This window comes from Sesamum indicum, linkage group LG15, assembly GCF_000512975.1.
Source record: "Sesamum indicum cultivar Zhongzhi No. 13 linkage group LG15, S_indicum_v1.0, whole genome shotgun sequence".
Lineage (NCBI taxonomy): Eukaryota > Viridiplantae > Streptophyta > Magnoliopsida > Lamiales > Pedaliaceae > Sesamum > Sesamum indicum.
Window position 1 is genome coordinate 2,270,732 of NC_026159.1, and position 16,615 is coordinate 2,287,346.

Here is a 16,615-nt window from a genome sequence, read left to right on the forward strand (position 1 = left end):
TTGGTCCTTGAGATTGCCTCGTGCCAAATTTTTTTCACAATCTGAAGTAGCACACAAGTTCGTGCACTAGTGCAGGGAAACATAAGTAGTACTTAGCAGAACTGCCTTCTAAAACTTCAAATTATCTGGATTAATACACAAAAGGTCTATATATAAGATGCATGAATTTCCTTAAATTTACCTCAGATATTATTAGACACTAAAGTTTATGGCAGTTGCATCGGTCTAGACGCCAGAGAGCAAGTACTACAAATGTCCATCTTGTGAATACAAGGATGTCTTTTTTATCCTTTTTAACACAAGCCCATCATACTCATATTCACAAACCAAATTCGAATTCAAATTTTGAGTCGTCCAATCCATTGGGTTGTTCCTAAAAACGGAAACAGGTGGATATTTTCACCAATTCTGGTACATGGGTTACTTGGCCCTCGTCAAGCTTCAGGTGGCCTCGTATCAAGGGACCAATCTCTCCAACTCCATAGGGACCCATACGACATCAAACGCAACTGTGCATTGCCGACAATATTTTCACCAAAACCAAAATTCATTGATCAAGTGGGGCAACGATGACAATCATTTATCAGTATAGTAAGATGGAACAGAAGACAACTACTAACTCATTCATCTTTATGTGAAGATAAAATAATTGGAGCAAGATTCGTATCCAGCAATTTGCTAAAATACAAAGCAAGAAACAATTAAAAAAGAGGTGGCAATAGACATACTAATTCAAGTCCGTGAGTTCATCATTTTCACTAATTGGAATCAACACGTTTAGATCAGAGTGGTGTGATAGAGAAATATGGCGACAATCTTGAGGAATTCTTGCATTTACATGTGTGTTTGTCTCTTATTCTCATGCCTGAACGACACTGCCGATTGTTTGAACAGCACCAGCGGCCATGGGTGGAGAATTGACGATGAAGCAGAATTTCTAATGGGTGGGTCGGAGATTAGCAGAAGGGTTTTAGGGGGGAAACCACCCGTGGTTTCCTACGAATCTATGAAGCAGAATAAGCGATACTGCGACGCTGAAGTTTATAGCAGTTGCTTCCCTACTACCAACAAGCTCTACAAACGACCTTGTGACTTCAAGAATCTCTGCGATCGGGATGCTTGATCAAGTTTCGTTTTCTTTTCTTGCTTTTGTGTGTAACTTTAAACTACTTGGGATCAGTCTAACATTTCCGGTTGTGTTTGTTTGGAGCAGCTGTTGTTATTGTCGGAAGGAGAAATGTTAAGTGATGTGATGGAGAGTCTTCTCACTGTTGGTTCAATTCTTTTATCTCGTTATTACATGAACAATGAGTTATTTAAAATGAATAATATAAAGATAACATACCCATATATATATAATTGCATTGACTTGTTCTACTGCAAAGACTTGCAAGTCTTCTTTCTCAAGCTTTAATCTTTTCATTTCTGGCCTCTTCCTTCATATAGAGTTTGATTGCAGAGAGCTCTGTTCAGCAGCCTGAGCTGAAACCTCTTCTATTCCCCCATTAAAAATGCTGCTCACCTACTCTCTTTACCTTCTCCTTCTCCTCCACATCTTTCCAAGAATCCCAACCACCTCTGCCGCCACGCCTGCATACACGGCCACCGATCTCATCCTCCTCAACTGCGGCTCACTATCAAACTTGAACGATACCAGCAGTCGGAGCTGGGACAGCGACGAGCGTTCAAGCTACGCTCCACCAAACGCCGCCAGCATATCTTTGAGCTCCATGGCTTCCACTATGGCCCCCTCCGTTTTCCAAGTCCCTTATCAAACGGCCCGTGTTTTTCGTTCCTCGTTCACCTACGCTTTCCCCGTCCTAACAGGCGCGAAATTCCTTCGCCTTTACTTCTACCCCGACACCTACTCCGGCTTCAACACTTCTCAATCTTTCTTCTCGGTCACTGCCAATGGCTTCACTTTGTTAAGCAACTTCAGTGCTTTTCTGAACTCCCCGTCGCCTTCAAGACCTTCCTTTATGAAAGAATTTGTCGTCAATGTTCAAGAAAAACAGAGGCTGGATGTGACCTTCTCCCCGAATCAGAACTCTTTTGCCTTTGTCAATGGGATTGAAATTGTTTCACTTCCAGATAAACTCTATTTCCGGGGAAACGATGTGCCCATCAAATTTGTGGACCAGCTGTTTTATCTCAAGGACGATACCGCTCTGGAGAATCTTTACCGGCTAAACGTGGGCGGCGGTGCCGATGTTGCAATTGAAGACGACAGCGGGCCTACCCGCGGCATGTTTCGGGCCTGGTCCCAAGATGATGACCTTATATTTGGGGAGAATCATGGTTGGACCCCTCATCTTGAGGACTCCCAGATCAACTACACTAACCAGACTCCGCCTTACAGTGCACCGGAAATAGTATACACAACAGCCAGAGCGATGGCGAACACAAGCATAAGTCTGGAGTGGGCATTTCCCGTTGATTCCGGGTTTTACTATCTGCTCAGATTCCATTTCTGCGAGTTTCAGCGGGAAATAACGGAGCAAAACCGAAGGGTTTTCACAATTGCTGTCAATAACCAGACGCAGGAAACTCGAGCAGACGTCATTTCCTGGTCCGGTGGCCGTGGAATTCCCATCTTCAGAGACTACATAACATGGGTTCCTGACGACGGCCACCGTGGGAAGAAAAACCTACGGCTTTCTTTGTTCCCTAACATGGAGGGACTGCCAATGTATTCAAGCGCTCTGTTAAATGGTTTAGAGATTTTCAAACTCAGCGACATTGGCCGGAGTCTTGCAGCTTCCAACCCTGGATCTAAGACGACTTCTTCCTCGCCTGCAGCAGTGGTGAATCCACCACTGGAGAAGAAGGGGAAAGGAGGATCATCGGTTGTTTACGCTGTTATAGGGAGCATCGTGGGCATTCTTTCCTTAGTTGCAGCCTTGAGTTTCTTGATTTTCAGGAGGCAGCGAAAAATGAAGGACTCTGGAACTACGAGTGCTACCAAGACACCATGGGTGCCCTTCTCGACCACATCAAGGTCCACCACCAGGACCAATGGATCGGGTTCATCACTTCCGTCCGACTTATGCAGACATTTCTTGCTGAGGGAGATCAAAATTGCTACAGATAACTTTCATGAGAAATTTCTGATTGGCAGGGGAGGATTTGGCAATGTCTACAAAGGGTACATCGACGATGGAGCCACTGCCGTGGCAATTAAAAGATTAAACCCGTCGTCAAATCAAGGAGCACGCGAATTCCTGACAGAAATCGAGATGTTGTCCAAGCTAAGGCACCATCACTTAGTGTCTTTAATTGGCTATTGCGATGAGAATGGAGAGATGATCTTAGTCTATGATTACATGGCGAATGGCACTTTACGTGAGCATCTCTACAATTCACAGAATTCTCCACTATCATGGAAGAAAAGACTGCAGATTTGCATTGACGCTGCCGAAGGACTGCACTACCTTCACACTGGCGCTAAGCATGCCATCATTCACCGTGATATCAAGTCCACTAACATCTTACTAGATGAGAAATGGGTGGCCAAAATGTCCGATTTCGGCCTGTCAAAAGTAGGGCCAACAGGTGGCGCGCAGACCCATGTTAGCACTGTGGTGAAAGGCAGCTTTGGCTACATGGATCCTGAGTACTACAGGCGACAACAGTTGACGGACAAGTCCGATGTCTATTCCTTTGCCATAGTATTGTTGGAAGTTTTATGCGCAAGGCCTGCCATAATTCCAAGCCTCCCAAAGGAGCAAGTGAACTTGGCGGAGTGGGCTAAATTTTGTTATAGGAAAGGGACATTTGAGCAAATTATTGATTCCAATCTCAAGGATCAAATTGCACCCGAGTGTTTGAAGAAATTCGTGGAAACGGCCATCCACTGCATTAGCGACAAGGGAATTGATAGGCCAGCAATGAGTGATGTCCTTTGGATGCTCGAGTTTGCAATGCAGCAGCAAGAGGGGACGGACTGTAGAGGTAGCAACAAGGTGGAAGGTGGTGACAGCTTCTTTGCAGCAAGTCCATCATTGCCATTGCTCGCAGTTGGAGAACCAGACAAAACGGATGAGGAAATGCTTTGGGGGAGTAGTGAAGCTGCTCTGTCTGGATCAAAGAGCAGCGGTTTATCAACCCCCAGCAGTGAAAAGTTGAAGTCTGGGGATATTTTCTCTGAAATCATGAACCCCTTAGGACGTTGAGATGTTGATCGAATTTCATATCCACTACCTACTATCGGTTGTGTTTCTTCTCTTGGGTAATTGTCAGGCAGTAACATTTTTATAAGTTAGTTCCTGGCACGGCGCGGACTTGGGATTTAAAGTTTTCATCATTGACACGAAGGTCCAAGGTGGCTGGCTGAAAGCTATAGTCAATCCACCCAATTTTTGAGCTGTCGTTTGTTGTAGAAATCAAGTGATCCATGACTGGTGTATAAGTTTCATATTTTCTAGTACTGATATCAACTTAGCCAAATGCAGCCAAAAGAGATGGAGCCCTGAATTCGGGAAAATCTGACACAAAGACAATCTAGTACTATTAAGAGAAGAAAATTATACAGGCAAGAATTTGAAGAATTCCACTCCAAGAATCTCTTTAAGCAGGTAGCAACAGGAACTCGAATAGAATAATTTGCTGACGGCTTTATGTCCTTATCAGAGAAACCCAAGTCTAGTAAATTGAGAAGACTATATACTAATATTACAAATCAATCAATAAATTACTGGAGAAGATTAGATAATCAATTCAATAAGATATTAAACTTCCCATTGAGTAGAGACTATTAAATCACCCGAATTATGAATAATATGTGATTGTAACTTAAATATTCCGCTTCCTGGAGGTGCTTGTGCTCCCTCACTTGTCAAGGCAACGAAAAACACACGAGTCATTTTATCGGATAGATACCGCCAACAGGAGGGGCTTCCAAAATGCTCCTTGCTTTCACCTTCCAATACAAGGCAGGTAGAAGGTCGATTGATCTTTTAAGCACTTTTTCTTTCAATTACCGTCTTTGAATAGCAGAGCCCATGAATCCACAATAATCTTAAATTCATACATCAACTAAATTCGGAAACTGCGCATAATTGAGGAAATCGAATCTCTCTACAATAAAGGATGTTTTCCCCAGCATGAAAAAATATAGCAGGGCAGTGGAACTTGTGGTCAGGCAATCTATTGTAACTGCTGTACCTTACATCAAGTACAATTCTTTTGTCGAGAATGACAAAATATGCAGTGGTTCAATGCTAAAGAATGTGTATCCACCAAAAAGAATTAGGCATCAATATTTTGTTAAATTGGCAAATAATAATATACTGCCAAGACGCTGACTTTCCACTCTGCAGTAATAGACGGCAAGATATCTGTTATCCAGTTCAAATGCAGAGCGAACATCTCTACTGTAACTTCAACAACCTATATATCTTCTATATGGACAGGTTCTACGCAAAATCATGTCACCCAGTGAACATATGCAGCCCCAATAGATTGTGGTCATGAGCCTATTCATCTATTGCGCACAAGCGCTCTGCATGTTCCAAAAAAACAACATACAGCCATTAGTTTGAACTCAAAAATTAGCTGGGATGAAATGCTTCACAGCTATGGCATGCTGCCACAAGGATGGACGTATAAAATAAATTCTAAACTTCCAACTGGAAACATTGTATAGGATTTTGTGATAGTGGCAAATTACAATATGAACAAGCAACAGCCACTATTAAACATATGAAAGCAGTCTCTAATTGTGGCAGAAACAGTACGTAAAAAGGAAGCTCCACAAAGCAAACAAATCTTTTAAAGTGTTTTTCTGCCATGGACTGCAGATGTGTCCGAGACAACAACACAAAATACTGACCAATGGCCAACAGAAACAGAAGACCAGAATATTGCTGTCAAAAGGTTTAATCTCTGTACATTTTTTCTATTCAAGCAGAACATATCAGACTTAATTAACCAATATGCCCAAAAAAATAAAAATAATAAACCTATATGCCTAACAAAAGGGACATTTGTAGTAAAAATGATATGACAACAGATAAGATAAAAGAGGTGCAAAGAAGGCCTTACTCAGATATTCATAGGCCAGTATCATAGAAGTTCCCCAAGCTGACATGCTGAAAAATCTAGGGCCAAGCCCTCTATATAATCCAGTCCAACCATCATTTGCAATCAAATTTCTGACCACTTGCCTTGCAGTGGGTCTCTTTTCATGCCCAATCACCTGGAGCACATAAAAACATTGACTGGATACAATTTTTTAAGACAAAAACCACTTAAAGGAGTTCCACGTAAACAATTCTAGTATAGCGTAATGCTGCCAAGCAAAAAATATAGTGTACTATGAGACCAGTGTACAAGAATAAATAAATAGCCCAACCTGCAAGCGAGTTTTTATGGTATCCAATGGGGTTGTGACGCATGAGGCCGTCGCAGCTGCAAAAATTCCTCCAGCAGCTTGAACCAACACAATTTTCCCTTCGCTTGGAGCTTTCCCATCAGAACCAGTACCATGATCCAACAGTCTGCCGCAAACATTCAAAATGAATGTTGGGACATAAGAAAGTAGAAAAATATCACAAGACTAACCAAATATGAGGACAGACAAAAAAAAACACAAAGGAAAATGAACTTGGCACAAAAATCAATCATTCCATGGTTTCATCTAAAGGTGTGCTGCTGGCTGCATTAGTTATGGAGAATAAAAGTCATGTCCAATAGAAAACTATTACAAATACCTGTGGAAATATGAATGCTATTTCCTAACTACTCTAGGTAACATGATATGACTCGTGAACACATGTGGCACAGAAAGTAAACATTTCAGTTAAGTTGGGTAAGAAAGGGAAGGGAAAGAAAAACTTGTAAACATAGTACTGCAAAAATCTATACCAGTTAGAAACTTAGAACTATGACCTTCAGTCAAGGACTAATAGAGTCTTGAACAGTATTTATCACACTAAAACCCAAAAATCAAAAGATGCAACATGCAAGATAGAAACTTCACAATAATAAAGAAAAAAACTGTTAGTTCTAATCTAACAGAAATAACCAAGTAAACTGAAGCTCAAAGAAAGACCTCCAGATCACGCGTTGGCTTGAACCATAACTTGCCCACCAGACAGCACTTGATGGTGAATATGTCATAACAGACAGACCAAAGCCTCTATATAATCCCCGTATGCCATCGGATTTAATGACCTTACGAACAACATCCAAGCCCCCATTATAAGTTGCATGCCCAGAATAACCTTGGACCATCAACCTTTGACTAACCTTTTGAAAACATGACTTGCATTAGCTTTAAGCAACTGATATTTTAAAATGCACCAAGAGAAGATAAGCCAAACAAATTTCAACCAACCTCAAAAGGTGAAATCAGAGACATGTTTATTTTACTCTCCAACATACTACGATTTGGACAGAATAATAAGAACTATAAGAGTTTTGGACAGAGCAGCAAGTAAAGGTATCAGAAGGTTAAACATATAATATTTACACATGACGGTAATTATTTCGTACCGTAACCTATTTGCATTTAACACATACATCAGGTCGTTCAATCAAACCTAGGTCATGGCACTGTCCCCCAATGTTCAAAAAGTATCCCTAAATAAGAAATAATCTAGAAATTTAATGGACAAAAGATGAACTTATGGAGTACTTGTCGCATACCACATCAATAGGAACAAAAACAGCTTGTGAACAAAAAGATGCCATCATGCCAGCAACCCCATTTGCAATAGCTGCCTGTGTAGGCTCTGACAATTTGAATGGATTCAACATCTTGAGAGCAGCCACTTTTGTTGTCTCTAATGCTGTGAGAAATATAATTCTTGCAGGTATTGTTCCAGTAATTACAGTTCCAAAACCTCTATATAATCCAGGAATCCCATCTGTTTTTAATAGACCCCTGATTACAGAAAATGCATTTCTTTCTAAAGCATCATTCGAAGCAACTTGCAACCTAGTCTTCACAACTGAAATTGGATAAAGTGCCACCGTAACTCCAGTAAAAATCCCAGCTCCAACAACATAGAACTTAGTTTTGTCAAGCCTGCAGTAGAGAAGAAAAGCATTTAATAACTAGAAAGATACCAAATTTACATAATAGCACAAAACAAGATCTTCTCAAGCAGTAGTTACCTCAATCGGGACAAGAAACAAGGCAGCCTAATAAATACAGGACCCGTGATGAGACATAATGGAAGATTTCTTATGCCCATGGAGAATGAACACGGTTAATAATCTACTACATCAATTAAATGTTTTTCTTGGAAACAACAGCATTTGGGTATTACAATAAGAACTTATTACAATATAAATGGGAGGTTATTAAGTTATCGTTTCCAAGCTGCCCAAATAAATATTTGCTAGTAAAATCTCTTTCAGTAGAATCTCTTGGAAACAAAATGAATGAAATAACCACGTTAACACTCCAAGCCACTAAACATCTCAGCTCAACGTCTTGCAAGGAACCCCCCTCATCACCCGTGGAAAACAATTAATCCACAACTAAACAAACCCTTAACCAGCCACAATCACAAATTACTCAAATCTTGGAAGGAATCTTTAGGAACTTCTACATTACTAACATTCTTGAACAAATCCCCAACTCTAAGCGAATCATGTCGCTGCAATTGCACTACAAAGAAATCCCAACAAACCAATCTAATACGACCCACCCACACCAAAAACACACCCAAACCCAAGAAAAGAAGAATAAGTAAAATGCAACTGTGTTCTTCTTCCACAATCCGATAAAACTCAACTTACACATCAACATACGGCAGCAGACAGCCGTAAACCTTACCATACTCCAGTACGCAGTAGTGCAATTATTCTAGTACAAAGTATATGTCCATTACCAATCACAAAGATTTCATTAACAAATACCAATCGCAAGGAACTAATAAATTCCTCAACAAACTATAAATGATGAAAGAAATAATTAACAGACAAATTAAAGTAGATAAACTCGAAGCTTACTTGTCCCAGTTAATCTCCGTTTGACCAAACGATTGTCTGCCTCCTCCCCCAATATCCATCGAACACTCAATCAGAATAGACAACACCTAAAACAAAAAGAAAACCCTAACACGAGGCGAAGTTGAAACTGTGACCAAAAAATTAAAAAGAAATTGAGCACTGCGTCTGCGTCTGCGCGTCTGGTGGAAAAACGGTTGGGCGGAAGTCAGGTTTCTTTTATTTCAAACAAAGAAATCAGGTTCTTCGTTGGCGGTGGCGATCTGCTGTGCCGCGGGTACGACAACCCTCGCTGTTCCTGTTGGTTTTAGTGGTTACTTTATTATCTGTTGTATAGTTGTTAATTATGAATATATATAACTCAATAAATTATTTTTTTAAAAAAATAAAAATAAATTTAGGGCACCTTTACTTTAGTTATTAATAGAAAATAATCACTTAGTAATTTTTTATTTAATTTATTTTAAATCGATCCGATATTAGTACCTAAAGTTGGTTAATATAGTTGATTATAACTGAATTCTAATTCTAAAAATATCACTTAAATCCCATCACATCAAGTAAATAAGGCCTTAAAATATTATCGATACAATAAAAAAATCAATATAATGGGGTTAAAAAATTACGTTCAATTACTTTTGTAATAAAAATGAAGAAGAAGATTAATTAAAATTATTTTTTAAAACTACTTAATTATTAGTATTTAAAAATTAGTGTATTAGTATTATTAACCGCTATTTATAAATAAAAAAAGTCTTTCTTTATTATATAAGCATATATTCAATTCAAATGGTTGATTTAATCACTATGTTGATACACTTTGTTGTTTGGTTAGTTAATAAAAAATAATTAATTAACTCTAATTATTTTTACTTTGATTACGCGAAAATAAATTAAATAAAATTAAATGAAAAATCATATTCATCTTTTTCCAATAACAGATTAAGACTATACTTTCGTTTTAGATGGCTAATATTAGAAATATAAACAATAAGGATGAAAATCATACTTAAATATTAAAGTAATATATTACATTAATTTGAAAAACATAATTATTGAAAAAAAAAAAGAAAGAAAAACAGGCCAAGATTGACTAGAGCTAAAATTTCCAAAAGCTCAACTCAAAAAATTTGATTGTTTAATTATAAAACTTGTTATGAAATTTCTTACCGAACGGGTACGGATTCAACAAACTTGGACTTTAGTTTTGGGCTTGGCCAAGAGATAAAAGAATTTGAGAAACGGAACTTGCAAAACAACATGTTAGCACTCCAACGTTTAAATTAGTATCGGATTTAAGTAAAAATAATTTCAAGAAATAAATTATAATTAAAAATCGTGATATGGTGATAAGTTGTGTGAGATAAATTGTGTTAAGAGTGCAAAAGAGTGTCAGCAAGATTCCAGCATAGGTGTCCCTCGCTAGACCAAACCTGTATTTAGAGGGGGTGTCCCCCTCGGCAGGATTCTGCACGTTTTCTTTAATTTCGAGATGAGTTAAGATAAATCATAATCCGATCTTATCTTCAACTAATCTGGTTGAGGAAAGTAAGTTTTCGAGCTGAGGAGGATTCTTCGTTGTTGAGGACTCTTTGGTCAACAAGGGATCATTCTACTCCAAGAGTCAGGGCTGTAAAGGGAACACACGTCGTCTATGTTGGCTAAAAGTCATGCGTGACAATCTAAGTGGACGCTATGTGTGGAAGATCTGTGAGTAGCTTAGGCCCTTCTCCTCATACAGATTGTGGGCCTGATGGGGAGGCCTTAAACTTGTCTTTTTTATTCTAATGTCATGGATCCTATTAGAATGTTGAGAATTCTTTTTTCATTAGGTCGAATTTCTTTGAGTCATAAACATCAGTATTACTTTATTATAAAAAGAAGTAATATATAATTGTGACCAAAAATTCTAAGAGGGGATCTCTTTGCCAAAAATTAAAACATCAAGGGATGTGGATATCAAAGACCAAAACCTCAACGGAGGTGGATGCAAATAATTCGTATTTTATGGGTATTACAGTATAAATATTTTATTATAATTTCACTTGAAATAATTTGGTGCTCGTAAAATAAATTTTGAGCAACTATATATAACTGGAGGAGATTTTTGAATTACGTAAATATGTTAATTGAATTTATTTAGATTAGGTGTTCTGTTTTGAGCTGGAGTCCTTCTGTCCTCCACATATGACCAAGACTACTAAACTATTCAAATAATCAAGTTTTCTTTCTTTCTTTTTTTTTTTTCCCCTTTTCTTGTAAGTGTTAGGAGGGGTCTAAGAAGAACAACTTTTAAAAAACAAAAATAATACTTCTAGGATTTTAAAATGTTCAAACATGATAGAGAATTCACATATTTTTATTCAAGTAGATTCGCAATTGATCCGGTTCGATTCAGTAGTAAAAAATTACCATCGTCAATCATCCAACACTACAAAAATTAAGATTAGGACACATGAATTCCTACAAATACTGATATTTGGTCATACAACTACTTCATAACTATTTTAAGATATAGATACCTCATTTATTGTAAGAATTTTCTTCGTCTTTTCTATCGATCTCTTTTGCCCGAATCACTTAAGCATTAGAGAACTATGTTGTCGCTGCTACTTTTAAATATAAAAAATTACTCTTTAGCATATTAATTCTCTCCAAATTATCAATAAAAATATTGATTATTTATAATTTGAAATAATTACACTCTCCTCCCCTAAGATTTTGTATAATTACACAGAGACCTTCTGTGATTCGGAAAATTACATCTAATACCCTTGAAACTTACTTCTAACAAATAAATTCCAATGTTAGTCAAAATTCACCGGCCTTGATCATATTATCAAAAAAATTTGGATGAAAGAAATTCGTATTGATCCCGGTTGTCATATAAAACAAATCTTTTTATGATCAAATTACCCTTATACATTTTTATATGTTGATGCATGTGAGGAGATACATATCGTTACCGTTATAAGGGTAGTTTAATCACAAAAAAAATATTTGACCTGCAATAAGTCAGTAATAAGTTAATCAAGAATAAATATCGATTTTCATTTATTTATTTTTGTTAATATCAACAAATTCGTTGAATTTTGATTAAAAGATAGATATATTTATTAAATGAAAGCAAATTTCAAAAATACTAAATGTAAATTTTCAAACCATACAGAATTTTATATGTAATTAAATCAAAATATAAGAAAAAGAAACATTATTATCCCTATGATTTTTAAATATTTATACACTGGTAGAAGAAACCCCAATGCCGTGCCCTATAATTGGAAATTGGCATTGCAGCACCGACGATGGTATAGGGATTAATTTACCAATTTTTTATTAAGCTAGATATAATAAAGTGTTTAGGGAGCATTGTTCTAACTAAATATATTATTATTATTATTGTTAATAATATTAAAAAAAATTAAAAGCTAGATGATGGAATTCAAATGCAGGACCCATTACCTGCTATTGGACATTATATATATATATATATATATTGTAGTTTTCAGTCTTTATTGTCGGCAATTTTGTCCCACACAGACATTCTTAATTACAAATTTGACCAGCATTCTCATTTTCACCAAATTTTAACAAATTTTATTCAATTTCAATCGTATTAATTATAAAAGAGGTATTTTAAAAAAAAAATTATGATGGAAATAAGTTGTAAAAATTACTGTAAGTTAAAAGCCTTAGTTCAAGTTGAGGGTATTCGAAAACAAAAGTAAAATAGAGAAAAAGTTAGAGTCAGAGTAGTATTTGAAAAAACAATTTAATATTTACAATTTTAACATACTTTGCATAAATCAATAGAAAATTGCTCGTAATTTTTGACTTATATCAACTTATTTTATCACACTATATTCTCATAATGGAAGTATTGAAAATTAAAATATAAGAGTTAAAATATATCAAATGTAGCTTATATTTATGAATTTTAACTTCATAAATAACAACTTGAGGTGCCAATCAAGCACGTTCAAATTAAATACTGAAGTTGAGTGTTCATGACTATTATAGATATTAATTTTGGTATCATTAATTTATGAGTTTTTATTTACTCTAATAATGTTATTTATGGTAAATTATAAATTAATATTAAATATTAATACTTGACATATTATTTAGTCAATGCAAAGATAAAAAAATATAAATTTAAAAACACCATTTTGAATAAATTTAAAAACACCATTTTGAATAACATATACATTACTAATACACCTTCTACAATATTTTGAATAACTTGTAAGTTTAACCAAATATCTTTTTAATTTTCGTATGGACTTCTGATTGGTAATAAATAAATTAAATGAATTCATCTCATTTATCAAATACAAATTTAAAATCAAGAATCCGGATAGCAACTTTAACCGTCGCCATCTTTGGGGTTAAAGATCACAAGAATCATCAAATAACTTGGTCAAACTCAATTAAATGTCATAAATTTCCACAGAAAAAGAAAAAAAAACTCAATAAATGTCATTGGGAAATGTTTTTTCTCCCTGTTTCTGCATGCCCTTTGTTGGGTTGTCGTCTTCACAGTATAATAATCAAATCCCTTGATATATTTACAGTGATCTTGGAGAACAGTGACTATGTGAGTTTCTTGGTAGAAATCTATATCGACCCATTTGAGATTTACGTATGTTTGTGCCAAAAAAGAGTAGTGAAAATGATAAAGAAGAGTAAATTATTCAAGAAATCTTACAGCGAATGTTACTGGCAAATTGACTTTTTGTTTTTAAAAGTCCAGTTAGTTCTTCTTAAACAAGCTTTAGCCACCGGGTATTCATCATCACTTATTCTTCTTTGTCTCCACTCGCTCTTGGCGTAAGTTGCAGATCTTGAGAGCTGTGGCTGGTCAAGAAAATCTGCTTCGGGAGATGGAGCTCTGCTTCAGATCTTTGCTGAGAGTGTCAAATTCTGCCATTTTGCTATTTTTCTTAGTTTCTTGCTTCAGCTTTACTTCAACGGGTAATCTTTGTCTTTTTTCTTTTGGATTTTCCTTGTCTTTTCGTAATTGAAAATTATGCGCTTGTTTTCTTGTTAATGAATTTGGTCAAGTGGGCTCTAAATTCTGATTATTCGTGAGGATTTAATGCAATTGATTGCCTGATTTAATAAGTTAGTTTTTGGTTGGAAAGAAATTCGGATCTTTAAGTAGCTGGTTGCATCAGTGACTTATTCAGTAAATAAATCCGAAATTGAGGCTCCTTTCAGTTCTTTTTTCTTCTTTTACCCTCTTGAAATGGGATTTGGTTCTTGATATGAATGGGAGTTTAAGGTGAATTGAATTGCATCAAAGCTTGAGCTGCAGTAGAGAGAATTCAAGTGGGCTTAGAGTGTTCGTCTGTTTTATTGTAGTATTGTTTTTTCCTGTTTTCCTTCATTGGGAGGTGAAATTAGTGAATCTTGCTACCACTTCCGTTGGTTTTCCATGATTAATCTGAAGCATCACAGTTGAGAATTGCATATTTATAAGCTAGGAAAATCTACACAGTTAAATTTATTGTTCATATGGAGTTGGATGGTTTGCTGAATGCATTTCTGCTGAAAATTTTAAGTGTTAGTATATTATTTCAAGAACATAGAATTCTGATGTGTTTGTTCCCTTCCTTTTTCTTTCAGACGCCTATGACGCACTTGATCCTAATGGGAATATCACAATAAAGTGGGACGTTATCAGTTGGACTCCCGATGGCTACGTTGTAAGTTTTATACTTATCCATTTGAATTTCTAGCACCACTATAATATTTCAATTCTGAAATTGTGAATATGTTGTTTAAACACTTCATATCTTTTCTTTTGAATGATATTCTGTATTGCAATTTCCATTTGCTTTGTTGTTACTGCTGCCTCTTCAACAATTTTCTGAGTATAATAATGGCGCGAATCTGTTCATTTATTAAGGTCAACTTAAGTGTATAATGTATCTAAAGAATGCACTATCTTGATGAATTGACATTGGACGTCTGATAGTTTATACTGTTCTTATACTGGTGTAGTTGCTATCTGTGCTTCTATGGTATGCTAATTCACTCTGTACTTGAAAAATGGATAGGCTGTTGTGACAATATTCAACTTCCAACAATATCGTCACATTCAAGCACCGGGCTGGACTTTGGGATGGACTTGGGCGAAGAAGGAAGTGATTTGGAGCATGATGGGAGGTCAAACAACAGAGCAAGGAGATTGCTCAAGATTTAAAGGGAATATTCCACATTGTTGTAAGAAAGATCCAACGGTTGTGGACTTATTGCCTGGAACTCCTTACAACCAACAGATTGCAAATTGTTGTAAAGGAGGGGTGATAAATTCATGGGGGCAAGATCCAACTAGTGCTGCAAGCTCTTTCCAACTTAGCGTTGGTGCTGCTGGAACCACCAATAAGACCGTTCGGGTTCCCAAGAACTTCACTCTGAAAGCACCTGGACCTGGCTATACTTGTGGACCTGCGAAAATCGTGAAACCTACTAAGTTTGTCACCCAGGATGGACGAAGAGTAACGCAGGCAATGAGTAAGTTATCCATTTTCTGCTATCATATCCATATTTGGTGGGAGTATGTATGGCACAAAGGACCAGATTGTAGGGTTCTTGTTGAAGTCATTCTTTAGACTGAGATTCTTGGAATCTTTCTGGTGCTTCTCTTATTGCAGTGACATGGAACGTGACATGCACATACTCTCAGTTTCTGGCGCAAAAGACTCCTACTTGCTGTGTCTCACTATCATCCTTTTACAACGACACTATTGTTCCTTGTCCAACTTGTACTTGTGGGTGTCAAAATAACCTTACTCAGCCAGGAAGCTGCGTGGAGTGAGTTTTCCCCTTTAACCTTATTATGCTCATCCTTTATCTTGCTTTTTTTCACTTTTAAGATTTTCCACTAACTTAAGACATTTTCGATATTTGCTCCTCTCAGTCCAAATTCGCCATACCTAGCCTCAGTTGTTTCTGATCATGGGAAGTCTAATAGCTTGGCACCGCTAGTCCAATGTACCAGCCATATGTGCCCAATTCGAGTCCACTGGCATGTGAAGCTAAATTACAAGGACTATTGGCGGGTCAAAGTCACAATAACAAACTTCAATTACAGGATGAATTATACCCTGTGGAACTTAGTGATCCAACACCCCAACTTCGACAATCTGACACAAATATTCAGCTTCAACTACAAGCCATTAACTCCGTACCAAAATATAAGTAAGTTCTCCTATATAGAGTCCAACCGTTGTTTTTCTTTTTTTTGCCATAATTTTTGACATAAGAATATTTATACTTGTTCCGACAGTTTATTAGTTCCTAGTTCCTTGGCATAAACTATTCTACTGATTCGAGTGGTGGGGTAAAACTAATCATGAATCTAATACTATGTTTTTTGTTGTGACAGATGATACTGCAATGTTGTGGGGTGTCAAATTTTACAATGACTTGCTCATGCAAGCCGGCCCTCTTGGAAACGTGCAGTCGGAGCTTCTATTCCAAAAGGACAAATCTACTTTCACTTTTGAAAAGGGTTGGGCATTCCCAAGAAGAATCTATTTCAATGGTGACAACTGCGTTATGCCACCTCCAGACGCATACCCATATCTACCAAATGCCAGTTTAAGAAAAAATGTCTCCATGCTTATGCTAATGATCACTCTGCTATTTT

The 16,615-nt window shown here is 36.7% G+C and overlaps 3 protein-coding genes across 3 annotated transcripts in view; 2 read left to right on the forward strand and 1 right to left on the reverse strand.

Annotated features, from left to right (window-relative positions):
• On the forward strand, window positions 649-4,851 carry LOC105177537 (receptor-like protein kinase FERONIA). The gene has a single exon (XM_011100728.2). It carries the CDS (start codon window positions 1,512-1,514, stop codon window positions 4,170-4,172), a length of 2,661 nt encoding a protein of 886 aa, XP_011099030.1. The 5' UTR covers window positions 649-1,511; the 3' UTR covers window positions 4,173-4,851.
• LOC105177538 (solute carrier family 25 member 44) lies at window positions 5,013-9,256 on the reverse strand. Its single transcript, XM_011100729.2, has 6 exons — window positions 8,962-9,256; window positions 7,648-8,029; window positions 7,052-7,248; window positions 6,353-6,497; window positions 6,043-6,196; window positions 5,013-5,500 (listed from the first exon to the last, which is right to left on the reverse strand). The coding sequence occupies exons 1-6, from the start codon at window positions 9,018-9,020 to the stop codon at window positions 5,475-5,477; spliced, it is 963 nt and encodes a 320-aa protein (XP_011099031.1). The 5' UTR covers window positions 9,021-9,256; the 3' UTR covers window positions 5,013-5,474.
• Window positions 13,420-16,615, forward strand: part of LOC105177642 (protein COBRA-like) — a 3,429-nt gene continuing 233 nt past the window's right edge. Inside the window, exons 1-7 of the mRNA XM_011100864.2 lie at window positions 13,420-13,555; window positions 13,800-13,932; window positions 14,587-14,666; window positions 15,021-15,477; window positions 15,618-15,777; window positions 15,884-16,164; window positions 16,352-16,611. Of these exons, the coding sequence (XP_011099166.1) occupies window positions 13,448-13,555; window positions 13,800-13,932; window positions 14,587-14,666; window positions 15,021-15,477; window positions 15,618-15,777; window positions 15,884-16,164; window positions 16,352-16,611 (1,479 nt within the window). The 5' untranslated portion in view covers window positions 13,420-13,447. The remainder of the gene's footprint in view (window positions 13,556-13,799; window positions 13,933-14,586; window positions 14,667-15,020; window positions 15,478-15,617; window positions 15,778-15,883; window positions 16,165-16,351; window positions 16,612-16,615) is intronic.

Bases quoted from the DNA above. Each gene is read 5' to 3' on its own strand.
- LOC105177537 (XM_011100728.2), top strand. From the start codon at position 1,512: ATGCTGCTCACCTACTCTCTTTACCTTCTCCTTCTCCTCCACATCTTT.
- LOC105177538 (XM_011100729.2), bottom strand. From the start codon at position 9,020: ATGGATATTGGGGGAGGAGGCAGACAATCGTTTGGTCAAACGGAGATT. The intron at 6,197-6,352 runs GTTGGGCTATTT...TATGTGCTCCAG, and splicing joins CCATAAAAACTCGCTTGCAG to GTGATTGGGCATGAAAAGAG. The intron at 5,501-6,042 runs GTAAGGCCTTCT...TGGAACATGCAG, and splicing joins ACTGGCCTATGAATATCTGA to AGCGCTTGTGCGCAATAGAT.